The sequence below is a fragment of the Oncorhynchus tshawytscha genome, linkage group LG09 (assembly GCF_018296145.1).
Source record: "Oncorhynchus tshawytscha isolate Ot180627B linkage group LG09, Otsh_v2.0, whole genome shotgun sequence".
Taxonomy (NCBI): Eukaryota; Metazoa; Chordata; class Actinopteri; order Salmoniformes; family Salmonidae; genus Oncorhynchus; species Oncorhynchus tshawytscha.
Window position 1 is genome coordinate 52,535,673 of NC_056437.1, and position 15,206 is coordinate 52,550,878.

Below are 15,206 nucleotides of genomic sequence, written 5' to 3' on the forward strand. Positions count from 1 at the left end.
CATCTGCATTTAAGGATAATACAAATGTTCATGGACATATTTTATTGTTACCGATCATCTAGGGTTCATCAAACACTAAAATGATCAGAAATCACTAAGATAAATAATTTATAATATTTGTGCATTTATCCCTGTTTTTGTTTCCATTACTATTCCAAGGAGCATAAGAGAGAAATTGTAATGGTCTAGTCTAATCCTTGAAACTATCTCTGTTTGGAGGGAGTGCCAAGTTATTTTGGAACACCTACTATACAGCCACTATGGCTTTTGTATCGGTTTGTGAAAAATGTTGTTTTATAAAGACAGTGGTCAAATATGGGAATTCCAACGTGTACAGTTCTTCACGGGGTTTCACTAATAAGTTAAACAAACAGACAGGAAAGGAGTATTATTACAGTATTTTGTGTTTTGGTGTCAAAAATGTTTGAAGTTTCTTAATTTACAGTGCATTTGGAAAGTATTCAGACCCCTTGACTTTTTCCACAATTTGTTACGTTACAGCCTTATTCTAAAATGAATTGACAAAAAAAACGTATCATCAATCTACAAGCAAAACCCCATAATGACAAAGCGAAAACAGGTTTCTAGAAATGTTTGCAAATGTATTAATAATAAAAAATAGAAATGGATTATTTACGTAAGTATACAGACCCTTTGCTATGAGGCTCGAAATCGAGCTCAGGTGCATCCTGTTTCCATTTATCATCCTTGAGATGTTTCTACAACTTGATTGGAATCCAACTGCGGTAAATTCAATTGATTGGAAATTATTTGGAAAGGCACACACCTGTCTATATAAAAGGTCCCACAGTTGACAACGCATGTCAGAGCAAAACCCAAGCCATGAGGTCGACGGAATTGGGCTCCGTAGAGCTCAGAGACAGGATCGTGTTTAGGCACAGATCTGGGGAAGGCTATCAAAAAATGTCTTCAAGAACAGTGGCCTACATCATTCTTAAATGGAAGAAGTTTGCAACCACCAAGACTCTTCCTAGAGCTGGCCGACCGGCCAAACTGAGCAATCGGGGGAGAAGGGCCTTGGTCAGGGAGGTGACAAAGACCCGATGGTCACTCTGACAGAGCTCCAGAGTTTCTCCGTGGAGATGGGAGAACCTTCCAGAAGGACAACCATCTCTGCAGCACTCCACCAATCAGGTCTTTATGTAGAGTGGCCAGAAGGAACCCACTCCTCAGTAAAAGGCACATGACAGCCCGCTTGGGGTTTGCCAAAAGGCACCTAAAGGACTTTGAACATGAGAAACAAGATTCTCTGGTCTGATGAAACAAAGATTGAACTCTTTGGCCTGAATGCCAAGAGTCACATCTGGAAGAAACCTTGTACCATCCCTACGGTGAAGCATGGTGGTGGCAACATCTTGCTGTGGGGATGTGTTTCAGCAGCAGGGAATGGGAGACTAGTCAGGATCGAGGGAATGATGAACAGAGCAAAGTACAGAGAGATCAACGACCCTAAGCACACAGCCAAGACAAAGCAGGAGTGGCTTTGAGACAAGTCTATGCATGTCCTTGAGTGGCCCAGCCAGAACCTGGACGAACATCTCTGGAGAGACCTGAAAATAGCTGTGCAATCCAACCTGACAGAGCATGAGTAGATCTGCAGAGAAGAATAGGAGAAATTCCCTAAATACAGGTGTGCCAAGCTTGTAACGTAATACCCAAGAAGACTCAAGGCTTCCACAAAGTACCGAGTAAAGGGTAAGGAATATTTATCTAAATGTGATTTCAGTTTTTTATTTGTAATAAATTTCAAACATTTTATAAAAAAACAGTTTTTGCTTTGTCATTATGGGGTATTATGTGTAGATGAGCTGGGGAAAACGATTTAATCCATTTTAGAATGATGCTGTAACATAATAAAATGTTGAAAAAGTCAAGGTGTCTGAATACACTGTATGTTGAATGCTGATTCTACTACTGGCAATGCTATACCTAGGCGTGATTCTTTATGGAGTATCACCATTAAGGTAAAAATTGAAGGAAAAGTAGTATTGTTACAGTATACTTATGGTAATGATTTGTCAGAAAAGTAAAGTAATGGAATGCACTGACAACCAAAAAAGAAACATATCTTTAAAATAAAAGAGGACAGTCCCTTTTCAATTGAGATTTGGAGCAGTATTGTGCTTTTATGTATTCTCGTTTGTCTTACCAGCTTGCAGGAGCAGGCTTTTCTCTCTTTCGTATATGTTCTTTTGTATGTTAATATCGAAACCTGGATGTTAGTAATGGCAGTCATGACAATGTATATTTAGTGGAGTTGCTCAAAACCGTCATGCAAACCCTTCCAGCTTCCTGAAGTGAATTATGTCTTGGACAAATGCTGGATGGATCCTCTCTGGAACTATGATATCATTCCTTTTTAAACAATCAATCATTTACAGGAGATATTTACACATCATTGTGATAGAAAAGAGTGGTTTGTGATGCATCACAAAATGCCCATGATAGACGCCTTAACTGCTGGCTCAATGTCATCAGTCATTAGGACTAGGAATGACATGTCTGATGCTATCGGATGTTTCTTATTAACAAACTAGAGCCAATGTGTGTTTCTGTATATCTATATGAAGAGCAAGCATGAACAAATGCATCATTGTATCCTGTAATCTTAAGGATATGTGAACAAAGGACTAAAATGGACAAAGGACAATATTAAGATACACATTTGTGTATCTATCTCCAAGATACCTTTGATCACACACAGCATCTATCCCTGTATCACTGACTCGTGAACTGCATTGATGACTAATGCAGCATTCTCTTTCTCAGTCTCTCTCTCTTCTTCTGTCCCCCTTTTTTTGCAATATATTCAACCTCTCAGTTGACAGGGGGCTTGACATTTTATCAATCAAGTGATACATTTGATACACTTAGTGATACATTTCTCTGTACGGTGTGCTATAGCATTCAATGTGAATCGTCTATACGCTTGAACTTCTAGTTTCTTCGGTCAAGGTTTGGAATGATGTTAAGTTTCTGTTGTTTGAAATATCAAATGTTTTCTTAGAATTGAAATAATGCTTAAAAGAAAGCTTATGATTTGTCAACTATATCAACGTAGAAAAGGTTGGTTCATCATAAAACCCTCATGCTATGACTTCATATAGCAATACTATGAAAATGGAAACTTCACAATATAAAGACAAAATCAATTGTAGGATAAATAACATCACATCTGTCTCTTTGAATGAATACACCTTAGAAAAGATTGACCTGAATGTGCTTGTAGCTGTATTAAGGAATGTCTTTGTGGTCTGTGAGTCATTTTAAAATCAATATATCATTAATATTTCTAACTATGTTTTGGCAACAAATTAAATATAGATTGTACAAATAAAACAAAAATATATGCAAACAAACACTTTAAAATGATAAAATACTATATTCACTAAATAATCTAAATTATAAACAAAAACTCTGGTACAGGCACCATATATGTTCTGAATCTTTCTCTCCTCTAAGGTTTTCATGTGTTAGCCAGCAATTCAGGTGTTCCAAGCTCAAATGGAATCGGTCCTGATTTTGTTTCAGTAATTCAGTCTTGTGTTGCAAGAACAAACAGCAAAATACCAATTCAGAGAAAAACAAGCAACATTTTTTGCTGTTTGTTTTGTTCTGCCTTGCTGAAGTCCATTTAGTTAACGTAGTAGAGCCAATAGATAATGTTGAACAAGGAAAATACAGTGGGGAAGATCATTCTCGACCACTTGTCGATAGAGTTTACATCAGTTAAGTCGGGAATGTTAATCTTCAGCTGGGAAGCACGCCTCCGTAGCCGGCTCTTCTTCTGAGTTACATGCCGCTCCAGAGTGTTGCGTCCAAAGTTGTGCCTGGCCTGCAGCCCTGCTTTGCGGTACTGCAGGGTGGAGCTGTCATAAGTTAACATTGTGCTCCTGGGGTCACTGAGACCAAGGGTCAGCTCCGACGCTCCCATCTCATTCTTAATTTCTATTGTGCCCAGTAGAATGTTTTCATGTGGGTCCATCTAAAAGGTGAGAAATGATACAAAGAGTTAAGTTACAAAATGCTATATCCACCAAGTTTTGTTTTTCATCAGAAATGATTGCTTATGGGTACAATCATGTGTGTGTAAAATGTCACTGTTCTCAGAAGTTTTATTCATAGATTTTAGATGTTCCAATGCTTCCCACAGTTGTGTCGTGTTGTCTGGATGTCCTTTGGGTGGTGGACCAAACAGTAAACTGTTAAGCGTGAAAAACCAAGCAGCATTGCAGTTCTTGACACACTCAAACCAGTGCACCTGGCACCTACTACCATACCCGTTCAAAGGCACTTAATCTTTTGTCTAACCCAATTCACCTAAGAATGGCACACATATACAATCCATGTCTCAAGGATTAAAAACCCTTATTTAACCTCTCCTCATCTTCATCTATACTGATTGAAGTGGATTTAACAAGTGACATCAAGAAGTGATCATAGCTTTCACCTGGATTCATCTGGTCAGTCTATGTCATCGCTCGCGTAAGGAGAGAGAGGGTCACGTTGAACACGAAAGAGGCTGGATAGGGCACGTACACAATACTCCTCTGCCGCTAGTGCTGCAACCTAAGTTGTCTGGCCCTTCTTGCCCCCTATCGGGGGGTTCAGGCGGCGGAACCTTGCTGCGGCCGCAGCTTGTTGCCCTTTGCCCAGCTTGATGCCCTTTGCCCACTGTGGTGCGGGTTGCAGTGACCAACGGGTTGCCACATGGCCCGGGTCTGTACAGGTCCCTTACGGAATCCTGGCCCCCAAGGGAGCTGGCCACTCGATGCCGAGTTTGGCTGTGGATCGCTAGCAAATGTCAAGTAGCCCAAATTTCAGGTGGGGGAGATCAAGGTTCCTCCGTCCTGGGGACAGGAGGCATGGGGATTTTCGATGGTGGAAGAGCGGTATCTACACCCTCAATCTCAGATTCAAAGTCGAGGAGATCCACAAGATTAATCCTGCCATCATCCTCATCATCCCATAGCTCAACCTCCAAGGCACCAAGTTGTCAGACAGTGAGGGGATGGAATTGATGCTATCCATAACGTCGCCCCAACTTGGCTTGACTGTGGGGGACTCCACCTCGGCCAGGGACTTAGAGGCTAGGGAGGTGGTAGAGATAGTGGAGCGTTTGAGCGTCCTTCTCAAAACCACTCTAGCAGTAACTATTGCACAGAGCAGGGCTTGCTGATATGAAGACGCCTGTTAGGCATGAGCTAGCTAATTAGAAGCCTTGCGTCTATTGCTAGCTCGGGTGAGCACCGTGTGAAAACTAAGCCGTGAGGCCAGTAATGCGTTAGCTAGCTAGCAGTTACCTTGTAGCTAGTACAGTTCTAGCCAAGGGAACCGCATTGGGCAGTTTGTTTTTGGGTAGATATAATCTCACAACCGTAGAGCTGGTGAAATTAACACAAATGAGTAAACAAAAGTGAACTTTAGATGAGAGAAGGGAGCTAACAATAGTACCATGTTGCAATGCTGGTGTGGTTAGCCATCTTTCCAGCTAGCTAGCCAAGTTAGCTAAAGCCTTTCGGCAAGGGCTAATAAAGTCTTGATAGCTAGAAAATGAATTCTACTCAAAGCAAAACTTTCCTTTCGATTAGTACTCCACACAATCGACAGGAGCTGGAGTCCTACGCTCCTTAGTGTCAACCTCGCAATTGGCCAAAGAACAGAGAATGACTAGAGGCGGGGCAAGTTGCATCTTGTGAAGACAAGAGGGGCTCAAGTCATTCACATCTCAACATGTCTGTCTCCAGCAGATGCTGTGATTGATACCTCAGAGAATAAGCGAGATATTAAAACTTTATATTTTTTAAATTGAACCTAGCAGTACTAAATTCTGTGAGAGTGAGGCAGATACTACGTTTTTCAGAAAAAAACATGATTATTTGCCTCTGAAATGAAACCATCAAGTTTCAAATGAATACATGTCTGCCATGCCATGGTACACCAATCTCTTTCATGTTCTTTAAACAATAAAAGCTCATATACCAACATTTCTGAAAATGGATATATAGAGTTTTCGATTGAAACTCTTCATATGTATTATTAATTACGCTACATGTATTGAATTAAGAGCCTAAGGCCTAATGTCTTCATTAGAATCCATACCAAGAAATCACTCTTAAAAAATGTGTAACAGCCCCTGCTTTTAAAATAATGTTTGTTTGGTTGAAAGGGAGCTTTGGGTCCCTTTTACCATATAATGTGAAAGGCATATTGTACTTACTGGTTTTTTCATTGAGTTATACTCCCTGACAATTAAGAGTTGAAGGAACAAAATCGCAGGCACAATTACAAACATATTTTAATAGTTTGATGACAAAAACACTGATACGACAAAGTGTAAACAGCGATAAAGATAGAAGACATCATTGCACACTCTTTGTGTCGTAAGTAGTTTTAGTAATCTGTTTGTAATTGTGCCTGGTATTTTGTTCTTGCCTGGACATGCTAGGAATGGAGGAATCTGGGTTTATCAGTGGAGCCGACTCTGGCTGACCACCTCGACTCCACATGCCATGCAGCTAGAGCCATCTCTAATTCCCTCCCTGGAAAGATGAGTTGCTTTTCCGCCTCCATTTTCCAGAAGTTGAACAATAACGTATGGTATAGGGGCGAGGACAGAGAGGGCACGGTGAATGAAACACATTATTGCACAATGAGGCTTATCAGAGGGGTTGGGTTAAATGCGTTCAGTTGGACAACTGACTAGGTATCCCCCTTTCATTTCCCATGTTTTCACCATCTACTAAAATGGGAAGCTATCAATCACAGTGTTTATTTGCTAGATGTTACTATAGAGTACTGCAGATAAGTACATCAAACTAAAATGTGTTTAGAATGTGCAAACCAGCATCTAAAAATGGAGTTCAGGGGAGGACAATGATGATGGTGGAAACTATAGGTCAAATGTAATAAGTGGTGTAAAGGAAATACCAAAGTGGTTCTAGTTGGGTTCTTTTTACTATATGTTGTCACTCAGTTGTTAATCCAGTACCTTATTCTTTTGATCGCCTAGTCCCATCGCTGCGTCATCCACAAAGATTGGTTCCCACATTGAGTCATGAGCGTCAATATCCCTCTGTTTCATTCTCGCATACAGAGTATCGTCTCTCTGAACTACATTTCCCACCAACCACTGAAAGCATACAAAAACCATTATGGTCACTTGGGTCAGATGCTAGGAGAAGCAACACAAAATAGACAATTCAGGTAAAGGTAACCATGTTCAGAGAGGCAGTACCTGCAATTATCAAATTTCACTGAAAACCCCCCCAAAAAACAAACACTTTTACTCAAATGTAATACTACAGGACACTACTATACATCCCTTTATTTAAATGCAGTCCACAACATCCGAATTTCTATCCAAAGCATGTTTTCTCTGTTATACAGTGCCTTTTGGAAAGTATTCAGTATTTTTTCCACATTTTGTTAGCCTCATTCTAAAATGGACTGAATAAATTAATAATCCTTAGCAATCTACGCACAGTATCCCATGGCGAAAAAGCGGAAAACAGGTTTCTAGAAAGTTTTGCAAATGTATTCAAAATAAAAAACACATATGTTATTTACATAAGTATTTAGACCCTCTGCTGTGAGCCTCAAAATTGAGCTCAGGTGCATACTGTTTCCATTGATCATCCTGGAGATGTTTCCACTACTTGATTGGAGTCCACCTGTGGTAAACTCCATTGATTGGACATGATTTGGAACGGCACACACCTGTCTGTATAAGGTCCCACAGTTGACAGTGCATGTCAGAGCAAAAACCAAGCCATGAGGTCGAAGGAATTGTCCGTAGAGCTCAGAGACAAGATTGTGTCGAAGCACAGATCTGGGGAAGCGTACCAAAAAATGTCTGCAGCATAGAAGGTCCCCAAGAACACTGTGGCCTCCATCATTCTTAAATGGAAGAAGTTTGGAACCACCAAGACTCTTCCGTGAGCCGGTCGCCCGGCCAAACTGAGCAATCGGGGAGAAAGGTCTTGGTCAGGGAGGTGACTAAGAACCCGATGGTCACTGACAGAGTTCCTCTGTAGAGATGGGAGAACCTTCCAGACGGACAACCACTCCATCAATCAGGCCTTTATGGTAGAGTGACCAGACAGAAGCCACTCCTCAGTAAAAGGCACATGACATTCTTTGGTCTGAATACCAAGCATCACGTCTGGAGGAAACCTGGCACCATCTTACGATGAAGCGCGGTGGTGGCAGCATCATGCAGTGGGGATGTTTGTCGGTGGCAGGGACTGGAAGACTAGTCAGAATCAAGGCAAAGATTAAAGGAGCAAAGCACAGAGAGATCCTTGATGAAACCCTGCTCCAGAGCGCTCAGCACCTCAGACTGGGGCGAAGGTTCACCTTCCAACAGGACGACGACCCTAAGCACATGGCCAAGACAACGCAGGAGTGACAAGTCTCTGAATGTCCTTAAGTGGCCCAGCCAGAACCTGGACTGGAACGCGATCAAACATCTCTGGAGATACCTGAAAATAGCTGTGCAGCAACGCTCCACATCCAACATGATAGCATTTGAGAGGATCTGCAGAGAATAATGGAAGAAACTCCCCAAATACAGGTGTGCCAAGCCTGTAGCGTCATACCCAAGGAGACTCGAGGCTGTAGTCGCCACTAAAGGTGCTTCAACAAGGTACTGAGTAAAGGGTCTGAATACTTGTAAATGTGATATTTTATTAGGTTTTTTTTGTACTGGGGTATTGTGTGTAGATTGATGAGAAAAAAAATTATTTAATCAATTTTAGAATAATTTTAGAATAATACCTAACGAAATTTGGAAAATGTCAAGGGGTCTGAATACTTTCCAAATGCACTAAGTGTCAACCTGTAAACAGTACACATTCTGATACACCCTGTTTTCATTGAGTTAACCCACTTAACATGTAGATAAGAGAAGCTTTTACAAAACGTAATCACATTTTCAGGACATAGAAGCCCCGTTTATACCTGGTTTTAAAATGCGTCCTTTGTCTTGATCTTGTCAACATTCTGATTTGCCCACATTTTTTGACAGGTGTAGATGATTCAAATATGCATTGTGATTGGATTGCGATCAGATCTTCCTGACCACCTCCTGAGGTAGTCAAGGATCCATTGTATCTGGACAATAATCAAGTCTAAACAGATCTGGATGGTCAAACCTTTTAAATCATTATACCGGTCTCTAAAAGAATTGACAGGTAGCACCACTGACTTATGGGATCAATAGCTTTAAAATGAATTAATTTATGTTATTTTGAAGGAATATCTATCAAATAATCAGCATACAGTGAGGCACCAGGAAATCCGGTCACATGTTATGTTGTGTTCACGTAATAGTTGGAACTAGGAAACTCTGAAATTTCCAATTTACTAATTGGTTGAAGCATCACGTGCATAACTACAGCCTATTAGCAAGTCGGACATTTCCAAGCTTCTTAGTTCCGACTAGCACATGAACGCGGCAATAGCACCAGGTATAAACAAGGCTTAAAACAGGTAAATGTAACAGGAAGAATACTCTTCACAAGCTCCACAGGCTCTCTTACGGGCTTTAAATGTTTCCTGGCCTTTCATTCCATTTCATTTAGGCAAAAGAAACGGAGAAATTCTCTGCCTGTGTGGCAAATTGCCTTATTTGGAATTCACACAAGACTGGCGTAGGCTTATTAAGGCTGGTTCTCCTTGACGGTAAAGCAGAGTAGCATTAATCCAACCCCCCTATTTGAAGTGGTGACATTCTTCATCATGATTTCCTTACTGGTCTTCACTACATTTTAGCTTCACAGTCAGTTCTTTCAATAATTAAATTCACTTTCATGAGGTGAAGAAAGAGAACATCAGCTTCATATACAGTAAGCTCAAGAATCAAGTCATGCCACTGCTTTCATCTGAAACTGTCAGCTCACAGGTGTGTGTGCGTGTGCGTGTGTGTGTGCATTCACAGAGAAATTATGAGAATAAGACTGGACAGGAACAACTTGTACAGCGATTCACAATAAAGAAAAGACTAAGCACTCATTTTCATCAAGTATTCATTGTATGAAAAGTAAGAATGTATCTAAATGTGCACGAAGATGATTCACTATCTAAATAATTTGGTTCTTTTCAAGGCTGTGATTACATACAGTAACTTGTATCATCTATCCAGTGGGCTACTCTTTAAAATACTGGGTATCCTATCAAGGTGAAAACCATGTACAGTACATGGTGTGTACTGTACCTTGTTTGGATCCATTCTCATTTTCTCGTTGTTGGCGACAGCTGCTTTCTCAGCCGCCCTCTTCTGGCGCTGGGGTCCCCTGCCGAAGAAGATGTAGTTGACCAAGGCGTACTCCAGCAGGGCCAGAAAAACGAAGACGAAGCAGCCCATCAGGTACATGTCAATGGCCTTGACATAAGGGATTTTAGGAAGGGTCTCCCGCAGGTGAGTGTTGATGGTGGTCATGGTCAGCACAGTGGTGATTCCTGGGAAAAGAAACCACCCATTATCATCACAGATCATCACTGGAGACCAACGGTCTGCCTCATTAGCAGAGGACTCCCACAGAGAGAGCTACTCAAGCCTTGACCACAGATCAGATACATCAGGTTTGTTCTGCTTCTCATTTGAATGTGCTAGCAAGCAGACTGCTGTGACTGACAAGGAATCTCCTGTAGACTTTCACATCCTTTCACAACCATTTCTGTTTAATGATGACAGTCAACTGGGAGGTCAGCTCACTGTTAAAAAAGGGGTCTTGGTGTTTTTCTACGTATATGGTGAAGCTAACTGATGTCATTCAATATGTTCTTGTTACAACTCTTTTATGACAGATTAATCTGCCTTTTTTTTCCGTATCGACTCTGCAATCTGTAATTGACTTCATTTTCCAGCTCTGATTCTGGTCAATGACAAGTTGCAATGCACAAAGCTATACGTCTGTTGTTAGTGCCTATAAATGACTGAAAGCAGGACAGAGTCAAACGGTTCCTGAACAGAGGTCTGATTTGGGTTGACCAACCCCCTGTCCAGCTGCCTCCATTATCAAGCCTTACATCTGGTTTTCATTAAATCCCATACATGCCTCCCCTCGCCGATAAATAAACGCAGGTCAGTCTACAATCAAGGAGAGTGCTGCTCTTATCGAGGGCGCCAGCGATGTGGACGGGTGAGGGAGAATGGTGCTTTCTAAATCCTATGCAGGCAGGCAGCACCACAGACCTCATGGGCCAGACTTATGCAATGAAGGTTGACAGCGAGAAATTATGACTTCCAAAATACAGGGAACAAAAAAATGCAGAGGCACTCAAATCAGAGTGGATAGAAATCACTTCAGTCATCCATCACTCTACTTTAGGAAGCATCTCGTTTGTTGTGTTCTGTAAGGCTGCTCTATCATGCTTTTACTCCAAACCAAATTTACTATTTAGTGACTTTTTTCATGTTTCTCTTTACTTTTATTTGTACCAAGAATTCATACTATTAATCAAATGTGACCGCCAAGCACTTTTCAAAAGTTACTAACCTCAACTTCGACTCTGAATCAGCTGTTCTTTTTGTTCATACAGGACATTATTTCTTTGTTTCATGGGGTACCAAAATGCAGCAGACATAGACGCGGTGGATGGGCTGACATCCTGGTTAGAGAAAGTCAACCAGAAATCACCTTCATTGTCCAAATGTCCAGTCACACGAGAAAAAGAGCTTCATTCGAGAGTCTTCGTGACTTAAAAAGCTGCAATAGTATATGCCTCACAGAATCTATGAACATGGAACAGTGGTTTCTCCATGCAGCAGCACGATCGGACAACCGCAGCCTCGGGCAAGTCCAAAAGGGGAGGGGTCTGCCTTTTCCTAACAAGAACTGGTGGCCTGCTTCCAGTGTGGATATCTCAAGCTTTTGCTCATCTGACATAGAATACCTCATGTTACCAAGAGAGTTCTCATCCATTATTATCATGGTTGTCTACATCCCTCCACATGACAACACCACTTTGGCACTCAAACTATGACTCATGAACAAACAAGAAAGTACACACACCAAGGCAGCGTTTCACTAAAATTCATACAAGGCCCTCCTTCGCCCTCCCTTTGCCAAATCAGACCATGACTCTATCCTCCTGCTTCCTGTTTACAATCAAAAGCTCAAACAGGAAGTACCCGTGATGCACTGAATACAGAAGAGGTCTAATGAGGCAGATGCGAGGCTAGAAGACTGTTTCGCTAGTACAGACTGGGATACGTTCTGGGATTCATCTGATAGCACTGAGGAGTTTACCACATCAATCACAGGCTTCATCAATAACTACATAGACGACGTTCCCCCACAGTGACTATACATGTGCGAATGTATCCAAATCAAAAGCCATGGATTACAGAAAACATCCATTCTGGGCTAAAAGGCTGGAGCTACTGCTTACAAGGAATGGGACACGGACATGGATGCATACAAGAAAGCATGCTACGACCTCCAGCGAGACATCAAACATGCAAAATGACAATTCAGGAGGAAAGTGAAATCCTATTACACCAGCTCCAACTCTCGCCAAATGTGGCAGGGCTTGCAGACGATAACAGATTACAAAGTGAAACCCAGCCGTGAGATGCCCAGTGACCCAGAACTCCCAAACGAGCTAAATGCCTTTTATGCTCGCATTGAGGAAAACATAGAGTCCTGCCCCTGTTGTTCCGGATGGCTGTATGATCTTGCTCTCCAGGGTTGAAGTGAGTAAAACTTTTAAACAGGTTAACACTCGCAAGGCCACTGGGCCAGACAAAATACTAGGACAAATTCTAAGAGCATGCGCAGACCAGTTGGCAAGTGTCTTCACTGACATTTTCAATCCCTTTTTGTCCCGGTCTGTAACCCCTACATGTTTCAAGCTGACCACCATTGTCCTTGTTCCCAAGAACTCTGCGGTAACCTGCCTAAATTACTATCGCCCTGTAGTACTCACATCTTTAATTATGAAGTGCTTTGAAAGGCTGGTCATGACACACATCAACAGCATCATCCCAAACATGCTGGACCCACTCCAATCCGCCCCAACAGACCCACAGATGATGCAATCTCAATTGCACTTTATACTTCCCCCTGCCACCTGGACAAAAGGGTAAACAACTATGTGAGAATGCTGTTCATATACAGGCCAGAATTCAACACCATAGTCCCCTCCAAGTTCATCACCAAGCTCGGAACCCTGAGACTGAAAACTTCCCTCTCCCTCGGCCCCTCAGGGGTGGTTCTTAGTCCCCTCATGTACTCCCGGTTCACCCATGACCTCGTGGCTTCGCACGACTCCAACACCATCATCAAGATTGATGACGACATGACGGTGGTAGGCCTGATCACCGACTGCAATATGAGACAGCATACAGGAAGGAGATCAGAGACTTGGCAGCGTGGCGTCAGGACAACAACCTTTCCCTCAACGTCAGTAAGACCAAGGAGCTGATTGTGAACTACAGGAGAAAGGGGGGAGGGCACGCCCTTATCCACATTGACAGGGCTGTAGTGGAGCGGGTCGAGAGATTCAAGTTTCTTGGCGTCCACATCACTAAGGACTTAAAATGGTCCAAACAGTCCCGCACACTTCTTAAGAGTGCTTGACAGCGACTCTTCATCCTTAGGAGGCTGAAGAGATTTAGCATGGGATCTTAGATCGTAAAAAAGTTATAAAACTGCACAATCGAGCGCATCTTGACTGGTTGCATCATGACAAATTCACCGCCATCGACTGCAAGGCACTACAGAGTGGGGCGGCAGGTAGCCTAGTGGTTAGAGTGTTGGACTAGTAACCGAAAGGTTGCAAGATCAAATCCCCAAGCTGACAAGGTACAAATCTGTCGTTCTGCCCCTGAACAAGGCAGTTAACCCACTGTTCCTAGGCTGGAATTGAAAATAAGAAATTGTTCTTAACTGACTTGCCTAGTTAAATAAAGATCAAATAAAATAAAAACAGAAAGTGGCGTGGATGGCCCAGTGCATCGTGTCAAGTTTGTATTAATCTTTCATGTGAACTCAAGAAAATATGTTTTGGCAATACAAGGTGTGACTATTAGAGATTCAAAACTTAGCTAAAAGAAACCGCATACCATGATGTTGTGTTAAGGCTGTTTTCTATCCATAGCTTTGAAGATCCTCTATTAGCGCGATTGACAATTAAAGGCAATGTTCCTGTGGTCACGGAGACTGAATTCATGATAAATGCTGCATATGTCTACTCAATCAGAAATTCCCGGAAACATTTTCCACGGACCTTCAGCGATACATCCACGATTACGGATTGAATCCAGCCCTTACACTATGGATTCCCGCTAGCTTAACCATGCCTTAGACTTTTGCTTTGGCTAAGGTTGTTGTGAGCTTAGTCATTGGTCACATGACAAAATCCATGACACACAAGTCCTTACCTAAAGCCACTCTGGCAGCAGAGGCATCATAGTTGATCCAGAAGGAGACCCAGGAGAGGATTGTGATCAGGATAGAGGGCATGTAGGTCTGCAGGATGAAATAGCCGATGTTCCTTTTTAGCTTGAAGCTGAGGGAGAGTCGAGGGTAGGATCCTATATGGAGAGAGATAAACAAATAGACATTGTCAACGTAAGATGACACAAGACTAACATACATACATACAGGTGGTGGGTCTCCTCTGCTTGTTTGACCCTTGTTGTGTAAGACACTGATATTTCCCTCTGTCCTCTCATCCGGATCTGCTTCTACTGACTTTACTTTGCTTCATGCTTGACTCCTGAGGCTCTCTACAGTATACAGCTAACAACCTATGCCTGACAAAGGCTGATTGAATGGTCGTCCTCTACAATAGCTTTGTTGGGGAAATACTCAGCAGAAAAAAATCCTGGTTCTGGTTTTAACTGTGTGGCATCAGCGTTCTCCTGCATTATCGGTTATGCCTATATCTATATGCATGTAGACAGGGGTTCTTTGCCTGCATAGGAGAGCCCTCTATTTTTGCTTATCTAAGCTTTATTTGAAATAAACCCAGTAGGCTGTTCTATGGTACTCTAGCATTACTTGAACATGCTCATATTTTTGTGTCCTTGGGGATTGGGTTGTATTTTGATTATTCTATTAAAATGGCAGGCGAGGGACCATTAGAGCTTCATATCAAGAAGGACCCACGGTATAAGGAGCTGAGGAGAAGCTACACAGCAGGCGCAGTAAGAGCAGGAGAAGAAAGATGAATGT

General features: G+C 42.1%; 1 protein-coding gene across 1 annotated transcript in view; it reads right to left on the bottom strand.

The window, feature by feature from the left end:
* Window positions 1–1,852: 1,852 nt before the first annotated feature.
* Window positions 1,853–15,206, bottom strand: part of LOC112258112 (gamma-aminobutyric acid receptor subunit beta-2) — an 86,189-nt gene continuing 72,835 nt past the window's right edge. The window contains exons 7-10 of the mRNA XM_024432233.2: window positions 14,411–14,563; window positions 10,238–10,482; window positions 7,013–7,153; window positions 1,853–4,006 (exon numbers count right to left, since the gene is read on the bottom strand). Coding sequence (XP_024288001.1) covers window positions 3,656–4,006; window positions 7,013–7,153; window positions 10,238–10,482; window positions 14,411–14,563 — 890 coding nt within the window. The 3' untranslated portion in view covers window positions 1,853–3,655. The remainder of the gene's footprint in view (window positions 4,007–7,012; window positions 7,154–10,237; window positions 10,483–14,410; window positions 14,564–15,206) is intronic.